Source organism: Solea senegalensis, linkage group LG8, assembly GCF_019176455.1.
Source record: "Solea senegalensis isolate Sse05_10M linkage group LG8, IFAPA_SoseM_1, whole genome shotgun sequence".
Classification (NCBI taxonomy): Eukaryota; Metazoa; Chordata; class Actinopteri; order Pleuronectiformes; family Soleidae; genus Solea; species Solea senegalensis.
The window spans coordinates 9,974,958-9,988,393 of record NC_058028.1 but is presented as its reverse complement, the minus strand read 5'-3'; the positions used below and the strand labels follow the sequence as shown (position 1 = coordinate 9,988,393).

At 40.3% G+C, this 13,436-nt stretch overlaps 3 protein-coding genes across 5 annotated transcripts in view; all 3 read left to right on the top strand.

Moving 5' to 3' along the window:
- LOC122773293 (spectrin beta chain, non-erythrocytic 4-like) overlaps positions 1–3,725 on the top strand; it is a 58,264-nt gene extending 54,539 nt beyond the window's left edge. For all 3 annotated transcript variants that reach the window (XM_044031858.1, XM_044031857.1, XM_044031862.1), the window contains 2 exons: positions 120–162; positions 300–3,725. In XM_044031858.1, the coding sequence (XP_043887793.1) occupies positions 120–162; positions 300–635 (379 nt within the window). In that variant the 3' untranslated portion in view covers positions 636–3,725. The remainder of the gene's footprint in view (positions 1–119; positions 163–299) is intronic.
- Positions 3,726–4,395: 670 nt separating this feature from the next.
- Positions 4,396–8,798, top strand: LOC122772960 (oocyte zinc finger protein XlCOF6-like). Its single transcript, XM_044031285.1, has 4 exons — positions 4,396–4,972; positions 5,386–5,771; positions 5,926–5,995; positions 6,599–8,798. The coding sequence occupies exons 1-4, from the start codon at positions 4,567–4,569 to the stop codon at positions 8,215–8,217; spliced, it is 2,481 nt and encodes an 826-aa protein (XP_043887220.1). The 5' UTR covers positions 4,396–4,566; the 3' UTR covers positions 8,218–8,798.
- Positions 8,799–8,897: 99 nt separating this feature from the next.
- LOC122773541 (oocyte zinc finger protein XlCOF6-like) lies at positions 8,898–12,386 on the top strand. The gene is made up of 4 exons (XM_044032302.1): positions 8,898–9,083; positions 9,602–9,941; positions 10,235–10,297; positions 10,540–12,386. The coding sequence occupies exons 1-4, from the start codon at positions 8,898–8,900 to the stop codon at positions 12,009–12,011; spliced, it is 2,061 nt and encodes a 686-aa protein (XP_043888237.1). The 3' UTR covers positions 12,012–12,386.
- The last annotated feature ends 1,050 nt before the right edge of the window (positions 12,387–13,436 follow it).

Below are 13,436 nucleotides of genomic sequence, written 5' to 3'. Positions count from 1 at the left end.
ACAACTGAAGATGGGATACTGCAGCCTGTGTTGTCTGCACTAAAATTGTTGAGACCCAGATTCAACTGTAAATACTTTTTGAAAATTGTCTTCTAACCCGATCACTTCTCTTACCGCAGAACAAAGGACGGCAGTGAGTTTTTGTTTCATGCTAAAGATGAGGTGAGACATATTCTGTGTTGTTTTGGTTCACATCTCATCATAGCTCAAGCACTTACACTTAATATGACTTAATATTACACAAATATGAAGTGTAAATAAAAGGTGAGCTGATCTGTGTCACCCCTCTCTCCCTCCAGGATGACCTCAAAGCATGGGTGTCCAACATTACCGCCAGTATTACGGAGCACGAGGAGATTGCCAAATGGGGTTTACCCCAACCAACTACCTCATCCACTGACGAGGGTACGCGCCCCGACGGCAGCAAGGGGGACAACAGGTCAGAGCGAGGAGGCGATCGCTCAGACATGGGCGACAGGATCGAGCGAGCAGACAAAGACAGGGAGAAAGAGAGGGAGAGAGATAAGGAGAAGGAGAGAGAAAAGGAGAGGGAGAGAGGCGAGAGGTCAGAGAGGTCAGATCGGGGCGGGAAGTCGGACATGAAGCGCTCAGAAAAGTCTGGTAAGAAGAAGTGAGCCACACACCTGATTGGTCGGGATTGAAGCATATGAACTTGAAGTGTATGTGGGAGGCGGGGCTGTAGACTGGTAGTGAACGCCCCCCCCTCCCTCTCTCTTCCTCCAACACTGTCAACGAAGAGGTCGTGTTTGGATGGAAAGTGGCACACAAGACAGAATATGTGTGGAGATTCTCATTCATCCAGGTCATAGTTATCCAAAGGCGTTGAATCGGGAGTGACTGGACAGAGGGACTGACCCAGGCTCGCTCATAAGACAGACGGGATGAATTTGGAGCAGGAGACATCTTTCTCCCTCTCTTTCTTCTGTGTCTCTGTGAGACCACACGGAGTCACTGTACGCCCTCTGGTGGCCGTTTCTGAGAACCACTGAGGGCATAGATTTGTGCTGCTGAACCCGAGCAGCGCTCATTTAAGAGAGAGGCTGGACATGCATCACGTAAACTTGAAGGCTGTTACTGATAGTGTGATTAAAAACGTAGCTCATACTGTTCGACAGACAGTTTGTTATTTTCTGTGAGATGAGCTCTATCTGTATGTATTTCTCGTCTGTCTGTTCTATCTACTGTATCTATCTATCTGTCTGTCTGTAATCTGGGACATCCGACACTAGGTTTTCTACTCCTCGGAAATGGAAAGATAATGAAATTATGCCAAAATGTTATACAGACAAACAAACAGAGAGAAACCTTTCCCGTTAACTGTCTTCTCTTCACTGTGTTTCATCTGTCTCAAGGTGTGTCCATGAAGAAAATACAGAATTCACTCACACTGGTGTTGTAAGCAAACAACAATAACCACAATTCATCCACACCTACCATGGATGAATCAACAATGCTGATGAAGAGATGACAGTGGAGGACAAGAGTGTAAAAGAGAAAACAGTGAAATTTCACCTTGTGTTTGAGACATGAATAGAAATAGAAAACACTTGAAATCCTGCTCATAAGAAAAGATCACACCACTGAAATTTGCTAAAATGTTCTTTAGTTGGAGATCTGCAAATGGAATCAGCTTCCCTTTGTTCATGTAGAGTTTATTTAGGATATAAGATTTTCTCGTGAGCATTTCTGCAGGACAGATAAGTTACCAGGTGTTTGGACCTGCAACATAAAGACAACAGGAGGGCTTAGTCGCTGCCGTCCACGCGGCTGATTCAGAGAGACAATAAAGACAGATGCACAGAGTGGTCAGAGAGACACAGCCTGTGGTTACCAGGGGCCTCATTCATTAAAATGATGTTTGAGTTTTGTTAAATTGATATTAAAAAAAGAAAAATGTCAATGGCTCTATCTCGCCACTGTGTATATCTTTAATAACATTGCTGAAATTTATTTTGATCTACAAATTTTATTATCAAGATCAGGTTTTCATGGCTGGCTTTGGTCATAAGCACAAAATCTCCACCTGGCATGTTTTTAATGAGTGAGGCCTCAGGCTTCATCTACTCTGAAATAATTACATCTGTTGCATCCGTTTTTATACAGAATTAAAAGATAACGTGTTTGTGCGCGCGCGTGTGTGGATTTTGTGTGTGCACATACGTGTGTACTGCTGCTCTTCACTCCCAGGGTCTCCATAGCTCTCAGGTTATTTATGTTAGTGTGTGCTTATGTGTGCTTTTTGTGTTAATATGTTTGTCCCCTCAGATGCCATGTCAGTCTTCCAGAGAAATTAAATTCATAACAGACCTACATACACACACACACACACACACACACTACAGCGTGAATGGAGAAACTGTCTTGGTCATCATCCCATCAGTGTAGCGTTAGAAGGGAATGAATGCCTGAATAAATGAATTAATTAGTGAATGAAGTGATGCACATGTAACAGCCAGGATTTCACGCTGACCAAATATTTATCAAAAAGGGTTAAACTGTCTGTAAGTTGTGAGATTGCATGTTTTGCTTAGAGAGAAATCACTCATCTAAAAACGCTTGTCTTTGCTACCCACTGACTCTGTATCCACTCATCAGTTCATTTCATGTCAAATCACCACAAAGCCATAGACCACAGGCAAATGAGGAGGAAACGGTCAACATCCATTTCGCTATTCAAATCAGCCCAAGGCTGAGGGGCAGAGAAAAGAAGCATCCAGGTCAGATAGCATTTAAAATCCTTGAGTCAGTCATTACAAATGTGGTTTCAATAGCCCATCAGCTGTATGGGAGTAGTGTTCATTTTTGGTTATAATGGATTTAATGTTTAAAGTCCAACTGAAATTCATGTCTTTTTTATCTTTACTGCTCTGTAAGTTATGTCCTGTGCACTCCTTTTAGAAAACATCATTAATGACGACGGTGACCACTAGTTTTGCATTAATTGGTCAATTACCATTATATTCATACAACCAATAAAGTTGCTTTATTTTAAACCAAATTTGGTTTTTTTATTATTTTTTAGAAATCTCTGTTTATCAGGGTAAAGTTTTTGTTTTTGAAAACCTAAATATTCAGGTGAGGAGCTAACAGTATTATCTGTAACTTCTAGATTTTTTTTATTTATTTGTTTATTTTGAAGTAGTTCTTAATTCACACCAGGATTTTAAATTCTCTCTTGACCTGTCAGACTGGGTTGTGTTTGTCATAAAACATGTCTTGAGAACTTGTAACTTTATTTATTCTTTTAGTCTCAACACTTTTTATGCATCTAAAGTAGGCGTAAAAGCCAGATCAATGCAATCATTTACATGCATGTTGGACACAACAAACAGTCAGAGTTCAAAGAGGTGAAATCTGAAGAAGATGAAAGTGACACAGGACAGTCCTCTGCTGTCTTTATGACTAACATCTTAATGAACTGACACACCTTGATGCCGTCGACAGGCACAGGACAGAAAGTGCAGGGTACAGCTAATATGCTTACAGATGACATATGTCAATGTCAAGTATGTAGTTGCAACCATTACTATGCTGCTGACAGCAGAAACAATCAGGTATTCCAAAAGTATCTTGGGTAACATCTTGGTTTGGGTGGTGGTAGGTACCCTGCTCATCTGTGTGTGTCTGCTGTCCTGTTCACGTCAAACTCAGTTTGTCAGCCGAGATGAACTGGCAAATAAAAAAAACTTTTGATTTATCAAAAATGTGTCTGCAGTCTGTGTTTTTCTTTCCTTGCTGGACATTGCAGGATGTTGTTGGATAACAGTAGGGGTTTTATATATGTATAAATATATATATATATATATATATATATATATATATATATATATATATATATATATATATATATATACATATATATATGTATATATATATACATATATATACATACATAATATATGTATATATAATTACAGTTGCATGCAGCAGTTCATTTAATTACATTTAAAAAGCTACAGATTACCATATAAATTAGGTTTTAAAGAACATACTGTGCCTTTTCTCCCAGACCTGCCAAATAAAATCAGCATTTGTAAAGGTTCCCTCTTTGAAATACTTGGTTCGTACTCAGTTTTTCACAGTTTTTTTTATGTATGAAAGATATTGAACAAATAAAAAGTACCTACTGCTGTCAGTGCTGATGGTAAAGTTTCTGGGTAATAAATTTGTCACATAAGATTCTATTTTATTATATATTATTATATATTTATTATTTACAACTATTCCTTATGATACAATAAGATGGTGTTTTTGGTTTATAACATATGTCAACTAAAACATTCTATTGAATATTTCGTATTCACCATGCCTGGCGCTTTTAATGTGAAATGTTGACGTCACGCCGGAAACGGATGCACGACGCGGAAGGTTTTTCAGAGACGCACTGTCCGTCTAAGAAGAAAGTACATTTTGGGTCAACACGGAAAAGGGAATATTGTTGTTGCATTTAAACCGCAATTGATTCGGTCTCAAGTTACGTTTTTTAAATCTAAATGCGTTACGAGCGGAATGACATAGTAGACTAAACTTTTGATTCGACGAAAAATGGAGGCGCGGTTCGGAAGCGAGGTAGCGTCTGTCGTGGAGGTTGCCATCCAGGCGGCGATGTCAGTGTTCAGAGATGTATGGGCGAAAGAAGTTCCAAACACGGAGTGGGACGAGGCGAAGCTCGGGGAAATCCAGGAGATAGAAAAGTGTCTGGTAGTTCAGATTCACGGAGTGTTCACGGAGTTCTCCTCCGAGCTGTTTGAGGAGAACGAGACTCTTCGGGCCAGAGTGGAGCAGCTGGAAGATGTGCTTCAGAGGAAAGCCGGGCAGCTGGAGCAGGAGCTGGAGGCCAGAGTGGATCAGCTGGGCAGAGACATGGAGAAGCTGGAGAAGGAGCTGAAGAGCATCGGTCAAAGCGACAACAAGGCCGAGGAAGAACCGACACACAGCGACTCACTCATAGGTGAGGATAAGTCAAAATGATGAAGCTCCAATGGTAATCGGATTATGAAACAGGGTCAGTCATTCACATTCAGACGGTGAGCAAATGGGAATTTATTCCATTTAAAGGAGTAGCTTGTCCATAGACCATTTACTCTATCCAAATAAATATCTACTGAAAATGTAATGATTGATTTGACGTTATGAAAACTAGAAATCAAAGGTTTTGTCATTATCGGGTTATCTCCTTGTGAACTCATCAAAAGCTGATCATTGACAACATGTCAAATGATGTAGTTACAGTCAACAAAATGCTAGAAAAATTTGAAAAAAAAAATGAAATATATAAGATATAACTACTGCCTTTGCTGTTCCGTTTGAGGTTTTGCTTTTTACTGGTTCTCATTTTTGTCTTCCTCCTTTCCTTCTGTAAAGAATCCTCTTGGGTTCTCGCCACCACAGAAGCTGCACCAAAACCTGCTGCCACTCAGGATGAAGCGGCAGAATCCACATCAAACCCTCAGCCAGCTTCAGCAGAAAATGAGCTCATGGTTCCCAGCTCCACAGCTAAATCTGTGACTGTTGGTCAACCTGCAGTCACGCCACTGGTTTTTGTGGGCAGAGTCGATTCTGCTCCTACGGTGCATTTCGTGGGCACCAACCAAGTTGTGACCCAGTCCCCTGCACCATCACAGGATGTGAGTGAAACAACAGGAAAGCCAGTCATCCTTACAACAGCAGCCTCGCCAGGGTCTATACCTCAAGATGTCCCCAGTCCAAACTCCAGTATCACCAGTGATCTTGCATTATCTGAGCAAAAGGTCTGGTATTAAAATTTTGTTCAGATTATGGCCATTCAGATTGAACAATCCTAGTCTAGTTTAGTGTCATGGTTGTATAACATGCAGTATAACGTGGGGAAATGGTCACTGTTAGGACTCAGATTGTGTAATAATGTTAATTTTTGTATCACAGAAACAGGTGGAAGAGGCATCTTTGGGGAGAACAAGGAGGAAGAGGAGACCAACTTATAAAGTTCAAAATGGTATGATTGGATTTCACACTCTAGCTTTTATTGACCTCTCAGTATACCTCAACAGGACATGGTCACCAGTTTGTCCATGGATTTCATTTATGAAACTTCTTTTATTCCTGAATTGATTTAATTGAGTGTTTTCTCAATGAAAACAAATTCTTTAATTTTTCAGCCTCTTTTACTGAACTTGGCGGACTGAATATATTCAACCCTTATAAAGCTGCTGGGTGGTTTTTCCATGTGAAAGAAAATGGGCAAAGCAGACATTATTCCAGACCTGCAGCTTTACACTGGCAGCTACTGGAGCTCTATTTTCTGTTTTCTTTGCCAGAACTCAGAAGAGATGAATATCCTTAGTTTGTGGATAAAACGAGACATTTGGAGATGACGAACAGATTTAAAAAAAATATTCTGTCGGAAAGCCATTAATTATCTACAGAATAATCAATAATGAAAATAATCTGTATTGCAGCCCTACATCAAATGTTCATTCAACATTATTGGGTGTCCTGGTGGTTAAGTAATTTGATGATACTTGTTTCTGTCTTTGCATTCCCTGTAGATATACAAAGTTAAACACATTTTAATTGAATATCCTCCTTCCATTCTCAGTTTCCACTGAAAACAGCTCTGAAGAGAAGAAAATTAAGCCAGGTGAAAAATTAACAAAAAAAGACTCGGTGATGGAGGAGCGTTTTTTCTGCGAGCATTGTGATGTTGGTTTCCATTGGAAAGGTGACTTGAACAAACACATGAAGAGTCACACAAAGCCATTTCCTTGTGACCAGTGTGACAGAAGTTTCCTGACGAAGAAGTCACTGGAGAATCACATTTTGCGGCATGAGGCGAGTAAAGTCCCCAGGCCCTTCCCCTGTCCTCGCTGTAAAAGAACATTCAGAAAAGAGCAGTCACTACAGAATCATCTCAAGCGTCACCAGCGGCTGAAGCCACCAAAGCCGTTTGTCTGCGACCAATGTGGGAAAACATTCAGAATCAAACAGTCTCTGGAAAACCACCTCTTACGCCACGAGAAAAGTAAGGAGCCACTGAAGTGCCAGCTTTGCGACAAGACTTGCAAGACTTCAGTCCAGCTGAGATGTCACATGGCTGTGCACTCGGAGGAGAGACCGTTCACCTGTGACAAATGTGGGAAAGATTTTAAGAGCAAAGACACTCTTCGCTTCCATCAGATGGTTCACACAAATGCCAAAAAATACAAATGCACAATGTGCGATGAGTCTTTCAAATACGCCCACTCCCTGACGGTGCATAAGAGAAAACACACAGGAGTCACCCCCTTCATATGTACGGTGTGCAACAGGGCATACAGGACTGGCACTGCTCTGAAGAGACACAGTATAGTCCATACAGGAGAGAAACCGTTCACCTGTCACATCTGTGGGGCCAGATTCAACCTGAACAACAACCTCAAGAGGCACATTCGCATTCACACAGGAGAGAAACCGTTCACCTGTAATGATTGTGGCAAAAGCTTCTCCGACAACACCAAGCTTAAGTCACACATGCTTATCCATGGTGCTAGAAAGCCTTTTATGTGTGATCTGTGTGGGAAGACTTTCCTCTTCAACTGCAGGCTGCAGATGCATCAGAGGTACGTGCATGTTGATGGGAATGAGGAGACGGAGTGCACACAAAGATTAATGCAGTCTAAACGGCGAAATAAGTCTTTGGTGAAACCGTTCAGTTGCAAAATATGTCTGAAGGGTTTCAGTGCCGCGTATTCCCTCAAACTTCATGAACGAAGCCACAATGAACAGAAGGAGTACAACTGTGGCATTTGTGGAAAGGCTTTCCACAATAAATACTCATTTGGCTATCATCAGAGAAGCCACGCAGGGGAGAAGCCATTTGTTTGTGATGTTTGTGGAAAAAGATTTTTCCATACTGGTAGTCTGAAGCAGCATGAGCGGATCCATACTGGTGAAAAACCGTACAAGTGTGATCAGTGTGGCAAGGCCTTCAGAACAGACGGAAACTACTACAGGCACCTGCGGATCCACACGGGGGAGAAGCCATTTGAATGTTTTCACTGTAACAAGAGGTTCCACCAGTCAAATCAACTCAAGTCCCACCTGCAGATCCACACGGGACAGAAGCTGTACACGTGTCAGCAGTGTGGTCAGGGCTTCTCTGATTCAAGGCAGCTGAAGAAACACAGCTGTGATGGGTCGTGCCACAGTGTGTTGGCCACCAGTACGCAAATAACTTAAGTTTCATCCTAATAACCTGCGGTGAGACCTGGTGTAGGTCACTTAATGAACAGATGAACTTATTGAGAGGACATCATTTCTATTTTTTCCAGTTTCAAGTGATAAAGTGAAAGTACTTTGTAGTTGTCCTTGTTTTGTTGCTTGTTTACTTTCATTTTATGTAAACAGGGCTCTGGTAACACAATTGTCATTACCATATTAAACATAAGAAATTAAAATAGTGAATTTAATTAAGTTTGTTTGAACCAAAAGAAATGGCAGTTAACTGCATTATTAAAGGCATTGAATTGTCTTTTTTTCCTTTTGCTTTAGAGACTTGACTGTTAGGAACATTATTTTAAACAAAAACAAATGTTTGCATTTATAGAACTGTGTGGCCATTTAGTTGCACTCTGTTACACATGAGATTTCGCTGTAAATAAATGCTTCAGCTGGGTTGGGTTGATGAAAATAAAGGTTGGGTTTGTTTTGCCCTTCCTTTAAAAGGTTTCTTGACTATTATGGTAATTTCTGAGACCTCGCTGAATGAATGGGATCAATGTGTAATTATTTTTGAGTTAATAAAAATGCAAAAGTACAAATGTGTTTTCCTTCGTCATTCCACGATGTACGAAATATTTTTCAGTCTTATTTTGAAAGTGGTATGTTCGCCTGATGCACTGCTTCCGTTTACTGAACCGATGGCGGCCAATCTGCAGCCATTTGTCAACGCTGGTGAGTCAGCTGCGATTTTTGAAGGAAGAATGACAGAAAACTTTAATTTAGAGACAAAATGCGTCTTGGAGACTGCCTTAAAAACAGTTGTTCGTGTTGTCGGGCATTCAAACGAAGAAAAGATCTTGAAGGACCCGCGCACAACACGAAAGGTGAGTGAATGAGACGTTTTCTGGAAGAAGATTGGACCGAGGGAGTAAAATCAAGCAGAAAAACAAAGATGGCGCCGTCATACGTTGTCTGTTAGCTAACGTGACAAAGATCTGACATCTGGGGGTTCAAATTTAAAAATTAAATATTAATCGTTTTAGTATGTTAGTTTATCATATAATTGTTTTAACAGCATCTGATGAACATGTTGCGTCATTGAAATTTTAGTTATTTTCGATAAATGTTGAAATGATTAGCGTTTCGTGTTTTGGACTGGCTGAGAAAGTTATGTACATAACACTTAATTTACTGTAGCTGCAGTCATAGAAATAATCCGCTTGTGTTATATAGTTATTTGATCTAAAATTAAAAGGTTCTTGCATCACACATCTACAGTTGTGGGTTTGTTGAGTTTGAATAATGTGAATCTGTGGAGTCTTTTCATTGTGGCTCATGATCTGATGATCTGTATTAAATGTATATATTTATAACAACATCAACCTTTTTTTCATCCTCACAGTCGGAAGTCATCATGGAAATGTTGGCACGTGAAGCTACAAGAAAGATTAGTGCCATTTTCTCCCAACTGTGCTTAGTGCTGCACAATGAAAACACGACTCTAAAAACCAAAGTCGGACAACTGGAGAGTGAATTGAAGATTATGACTGAAAACCTTGAAAAGGCCAGATTATGGAGAGAAAGTGTCCTGAACGGTTGCCCAGTCCTGTTTGAGGAAAGTGGGTTGATTTTCAACTTGAAGCCATGTGGAAAGATAAAAAACCAAATGGATAATGTGACAGAGGAAATCATAAAAGCACCTACTCCTGTTCAGGTGCAAGTGCAGGGAGGACAAGATGGCGGTAAGTTTCCATTATATGACATCACAAGGGTTTGGGTTAGTGAAACGAAAAAAAGTTCAACACAGTTCAGTAAACCGTCAGTGTCTCCTCTTTCATTGGTGTTCTCCCTTTTCATTTAAATAAACATAAAACTATGAAACATAATCAATTTTAAGTTTCACAACAGTTAAACCATTATAAATGTAAAAAGGCTCGGACTGATGATGATACCATGTTTTAACTTGTGTCTTCAGTTGATTTAAACAACGAGTAAAGTAACTGTTTGTATTCTTTACTTTTAATTTCTTGTCCAGAAAGTGGAGACGCAATGAAGGAGCTGGACTCTGAAGCTGAGGCCTCGTCAGGAAATAGTCAAGGTGCAATTTTAATAAAGTGTTGTCCACATTAAAAAATGGCTGTAGTACACATATGTGAATAAAGGTAAATGTGGCAACTTATTATTAGTTAACAGTAACTTCAGTTAACAGAGACAATTTGAATGAGAGTAATGGTTTTATGTGTAAAACCTGTGCTTTTATTGTAAAAGCAAAAAAACATTCCTCCTTATGCAGCTACTGTGGACATGTTGTTAACTTCTATTTTATGCTTTTATGTCTAGACACTGCTGACGACTGTACTCCAGTAAACATGACGTCCAAAACCAGTGACGGCCAAAACACACAGGAAGTAGATGTCAAGAAGAAGCGGAGGGCGTTTGTATGTTATGTCTGTAACAAGAGCTTCAATCGGCAATTTCATCTGATGAAGCACATGAACACTCACAAAGAGCAGAGGCCTTTCGCCTGCAACCAGTGTTCGAGAAAATTCAGAAATACAGCAGCTTTGGAGCACCACCTGCTGCGCCATGAGGAGAAGAAATGTGTTTCCTTTCAGTGCCAGATCTGTGAGAGGATGTTCAAAACAAAAGAGAACTTGAAGTCTCATCTTCTTGTTCACACAGACAAAAGGCCGTTTATCTGCTCCACCTGTGGGAAGGGCTTCAAAACCAAAGGCAACCTTCAGGCTCATCAGGTCGTCCACACCAATGATAAATCACACAAATGTTCAGAGTGTGGTGAAAGTTTCAGGTATGCATTCACCCTGCAGTGCCATAAAAGCATTCATACTGGAGAAAATCCTTACAAATGCACAGAGTGTGACAAGGTATTTACAAAGAGGAGATCCCTGAGGTCGCACCAGTTGGTACACAGAGGTAAAATGTTCACATGCGAGACATGTGGAGTAGGTTTCACCCTTCAGCAAAACCTTAAGAGACACATCCGTATTCACACCGGTGAAAAACCTTTCAAATGTAAACTCTGTGGGGAGAGTTTTATTCAGGACAACAAGCTGAAAAAACACATGCTTCTTCACGGTGCTTCAAAGTCATTCATGTGTGATCTGTGTGGAAAGACTTTTTTGTACAACTGCCAGCTGCAGAAACACCAAAAAGCAACTCACAATGAAAAATATGGACATGTGATCAGGAGACAAAGTCAGGAGCGAGGTAACCGCAGAGTTATCTACCGACAGGACAGAACCTCGGTGGACATGACGCCATTTACCTGCAAGACCTGTCACAAGAGCTTTGACACTATGACTTCACTGAAAAGACATGAGCTGATCCACACAGGTCAGACGCACTACAACTGCCACACGTGTGGAAAGTCTTTTTTCTACAAAGCCACATATGACTACCATCAGCGGATACACTCTGGAGAACGGCCGTTTAGTTGTGACATATGTGGGAAGAGGTTTATCATCAATCAGGCTCTCAAATCCCACAAACTGCAGCACTCGGGAGAGAGACCACATACATGTGAGCAGTGTGGCAAGACCTTCAGGATCTACTCAAACTACCGCAGACATTTACGGATTCACACTGGGGAGAAGCCATACGAGTGTGGAGTTTGTGGAGGGAGGTTCAGGCAGCTTGGCCATGTGAAGTTTCACATGCAGGTCCACACAGGAGAAAGACCTTATTCCTGTAGCAGCTGTGGGCTTGGATTTTCAGATTCAAGGCTGCTCAAGAGACATAACTGTGCTGAGAAGTATCCGAAAATGTTAGGGAACACACTCACACCGACCTGAAATGTAAGTCTTAACGTTGTGCCCCAGTGAAGTGCTATTCTGTTTACATGTATATGTTAAACATATATGTATATGTATATGTTAAACTGAAACATAACATGTTTCACAACCAAAATAAATGAAACATGTGTCAACATATACACAGTAACAAAAGATTCTGGTTTTGTCAGATGGGATTTTCTGATAATTGTTGCTTGAAGAAAATGTAATCTAGGTCGTCATGAGACCAGCAGATACAGACAATAAATTAAAGGTTGCTTTAAATTATATTCATTCATTCCTTCATTGTCTATGCTTTAACCTCCACATGAGGGTCACAGAGAGCTGGACACAATCCCAGCCGACACAGGGCAAAAGGCGGGGTCAAACCCTGGAAAGGTCACCAGTCCATCACAGGGCCAACACAGAGACAAACAACTATTCACTCTCACATTCATACCTGCAGTCACTGTTGAGTGTCCAATTAACCAGATATAATGTATGTGAAGATGAGGAAAATAAGCAAACTCCTCACAGAAATGCCCTTGGTAGGGCTTGGGTTGCAGACCCAAACCTTCATGTTTTGAGGCAATGGAGCTAGCCATCACTCCATCAAGTGGACCCTTATTTTTGTTTTGTTTTTTGTCATTATTGCACTGTAATAAGTTTCTCTTGAGGCCATTTTGAGCTGTTGACAGATGTTTTGCATCATGATGACATTTCGCCAGAAAGAGTAAATTATTTGTAAATGTTCTTTCATATGTGCTGAATCAAAATGATGAAACACAAAGTAAACAATATAGAAATGTCCCAACTTTACCAAATGAAGCCATGTTTTTTTGTAATCATAAAAGTAAAGTTATGTGGAGCATAAAGTGATAGTACAACCTGAGAAAATATTTATTGCCAATGTCAAAATGCAGTGGTGTCAATAGGCTGAGCAAAGTCAGCTACAGGCTTTTCACAGGAGGCAGATTTATTCCCAATAAGATGATTTTCTCTCCCATCATCCTCCTCTTCCTCACATAATACTTCACACACTACTACTTTAGTTCAAGATGGAAAGAGACATAAGGTGACTAATTATTAATATTAATATTTTGTTATTTGTGTCATTGTCTACGCACTCTGGTCAAAAGTCCTCAGCTCCACTCCAATCACATACCCTAGTATATACAGTAGAACAGTGTTTCTGATTATACTCCAAGAAACACCATGGGTTATTAGTCCAGTTACTTAAATCCACAAAGTTGATTGGGAGGATGGATGTGTGTGTGTGTGTGTGTGTGAATAGGTGTATGTATATGTATGCATATATAGTTTTTTTGTGTGTGTGTGTTTTGTAGTATATATAGATATATATAATTATTATTTATTTTATTATTTTTGCTTTTAAGTAATAGTTCAGTTAGATCAACATTTCGATCCACACTCCATACCAGATAG

Bases quoted from the DNA above. Each gene is read 5' to 3' on its own strand.
- LOC122772960 (XM_044031285.1), top strand. From the start codon at position 4,567: ATGGAGGCGCGGTTCGGAAGCGAGGTAGCGTCTGTCGTGGAGGTTGCC. The intron at 5,772-5,925 runs GTCTGGTATTAA...TTTGTATCACAG, and splicing joins TTGCATTATCTGAGCAAAAG to AAACAGGTGGAAGAGGCATC. The intron at 5,996-6,598 runs GTATGATTGGAT...TTCCATTCTCAG, and splicing joins AACTTATAAAGTTCAAAATG to TTTCCACTGAAAACAGCTCT.
- LOC122773541 (XM_044032302.1), top strand. From the start codon at position 8,898: ATGGCGGCCAATCTGCAGCCATTTGTCAACGCTGGTGAGTCAGCTGCG. The intron at 9,084-9,601 runs GTGAGTGAATGA...TCATCCTCACAG, and splicing joins ACCCGCGCACAACACGAAAG to TCGGAAGTCATCATGGAAAT. The intron at 9,942-10,234 runs GTAAGTTTCCAT...TTTCTTGTCCAG, and splicing joins GCAGGGAGGACAAGATGGCG to AAAGTGGAGACGCAATGAAG.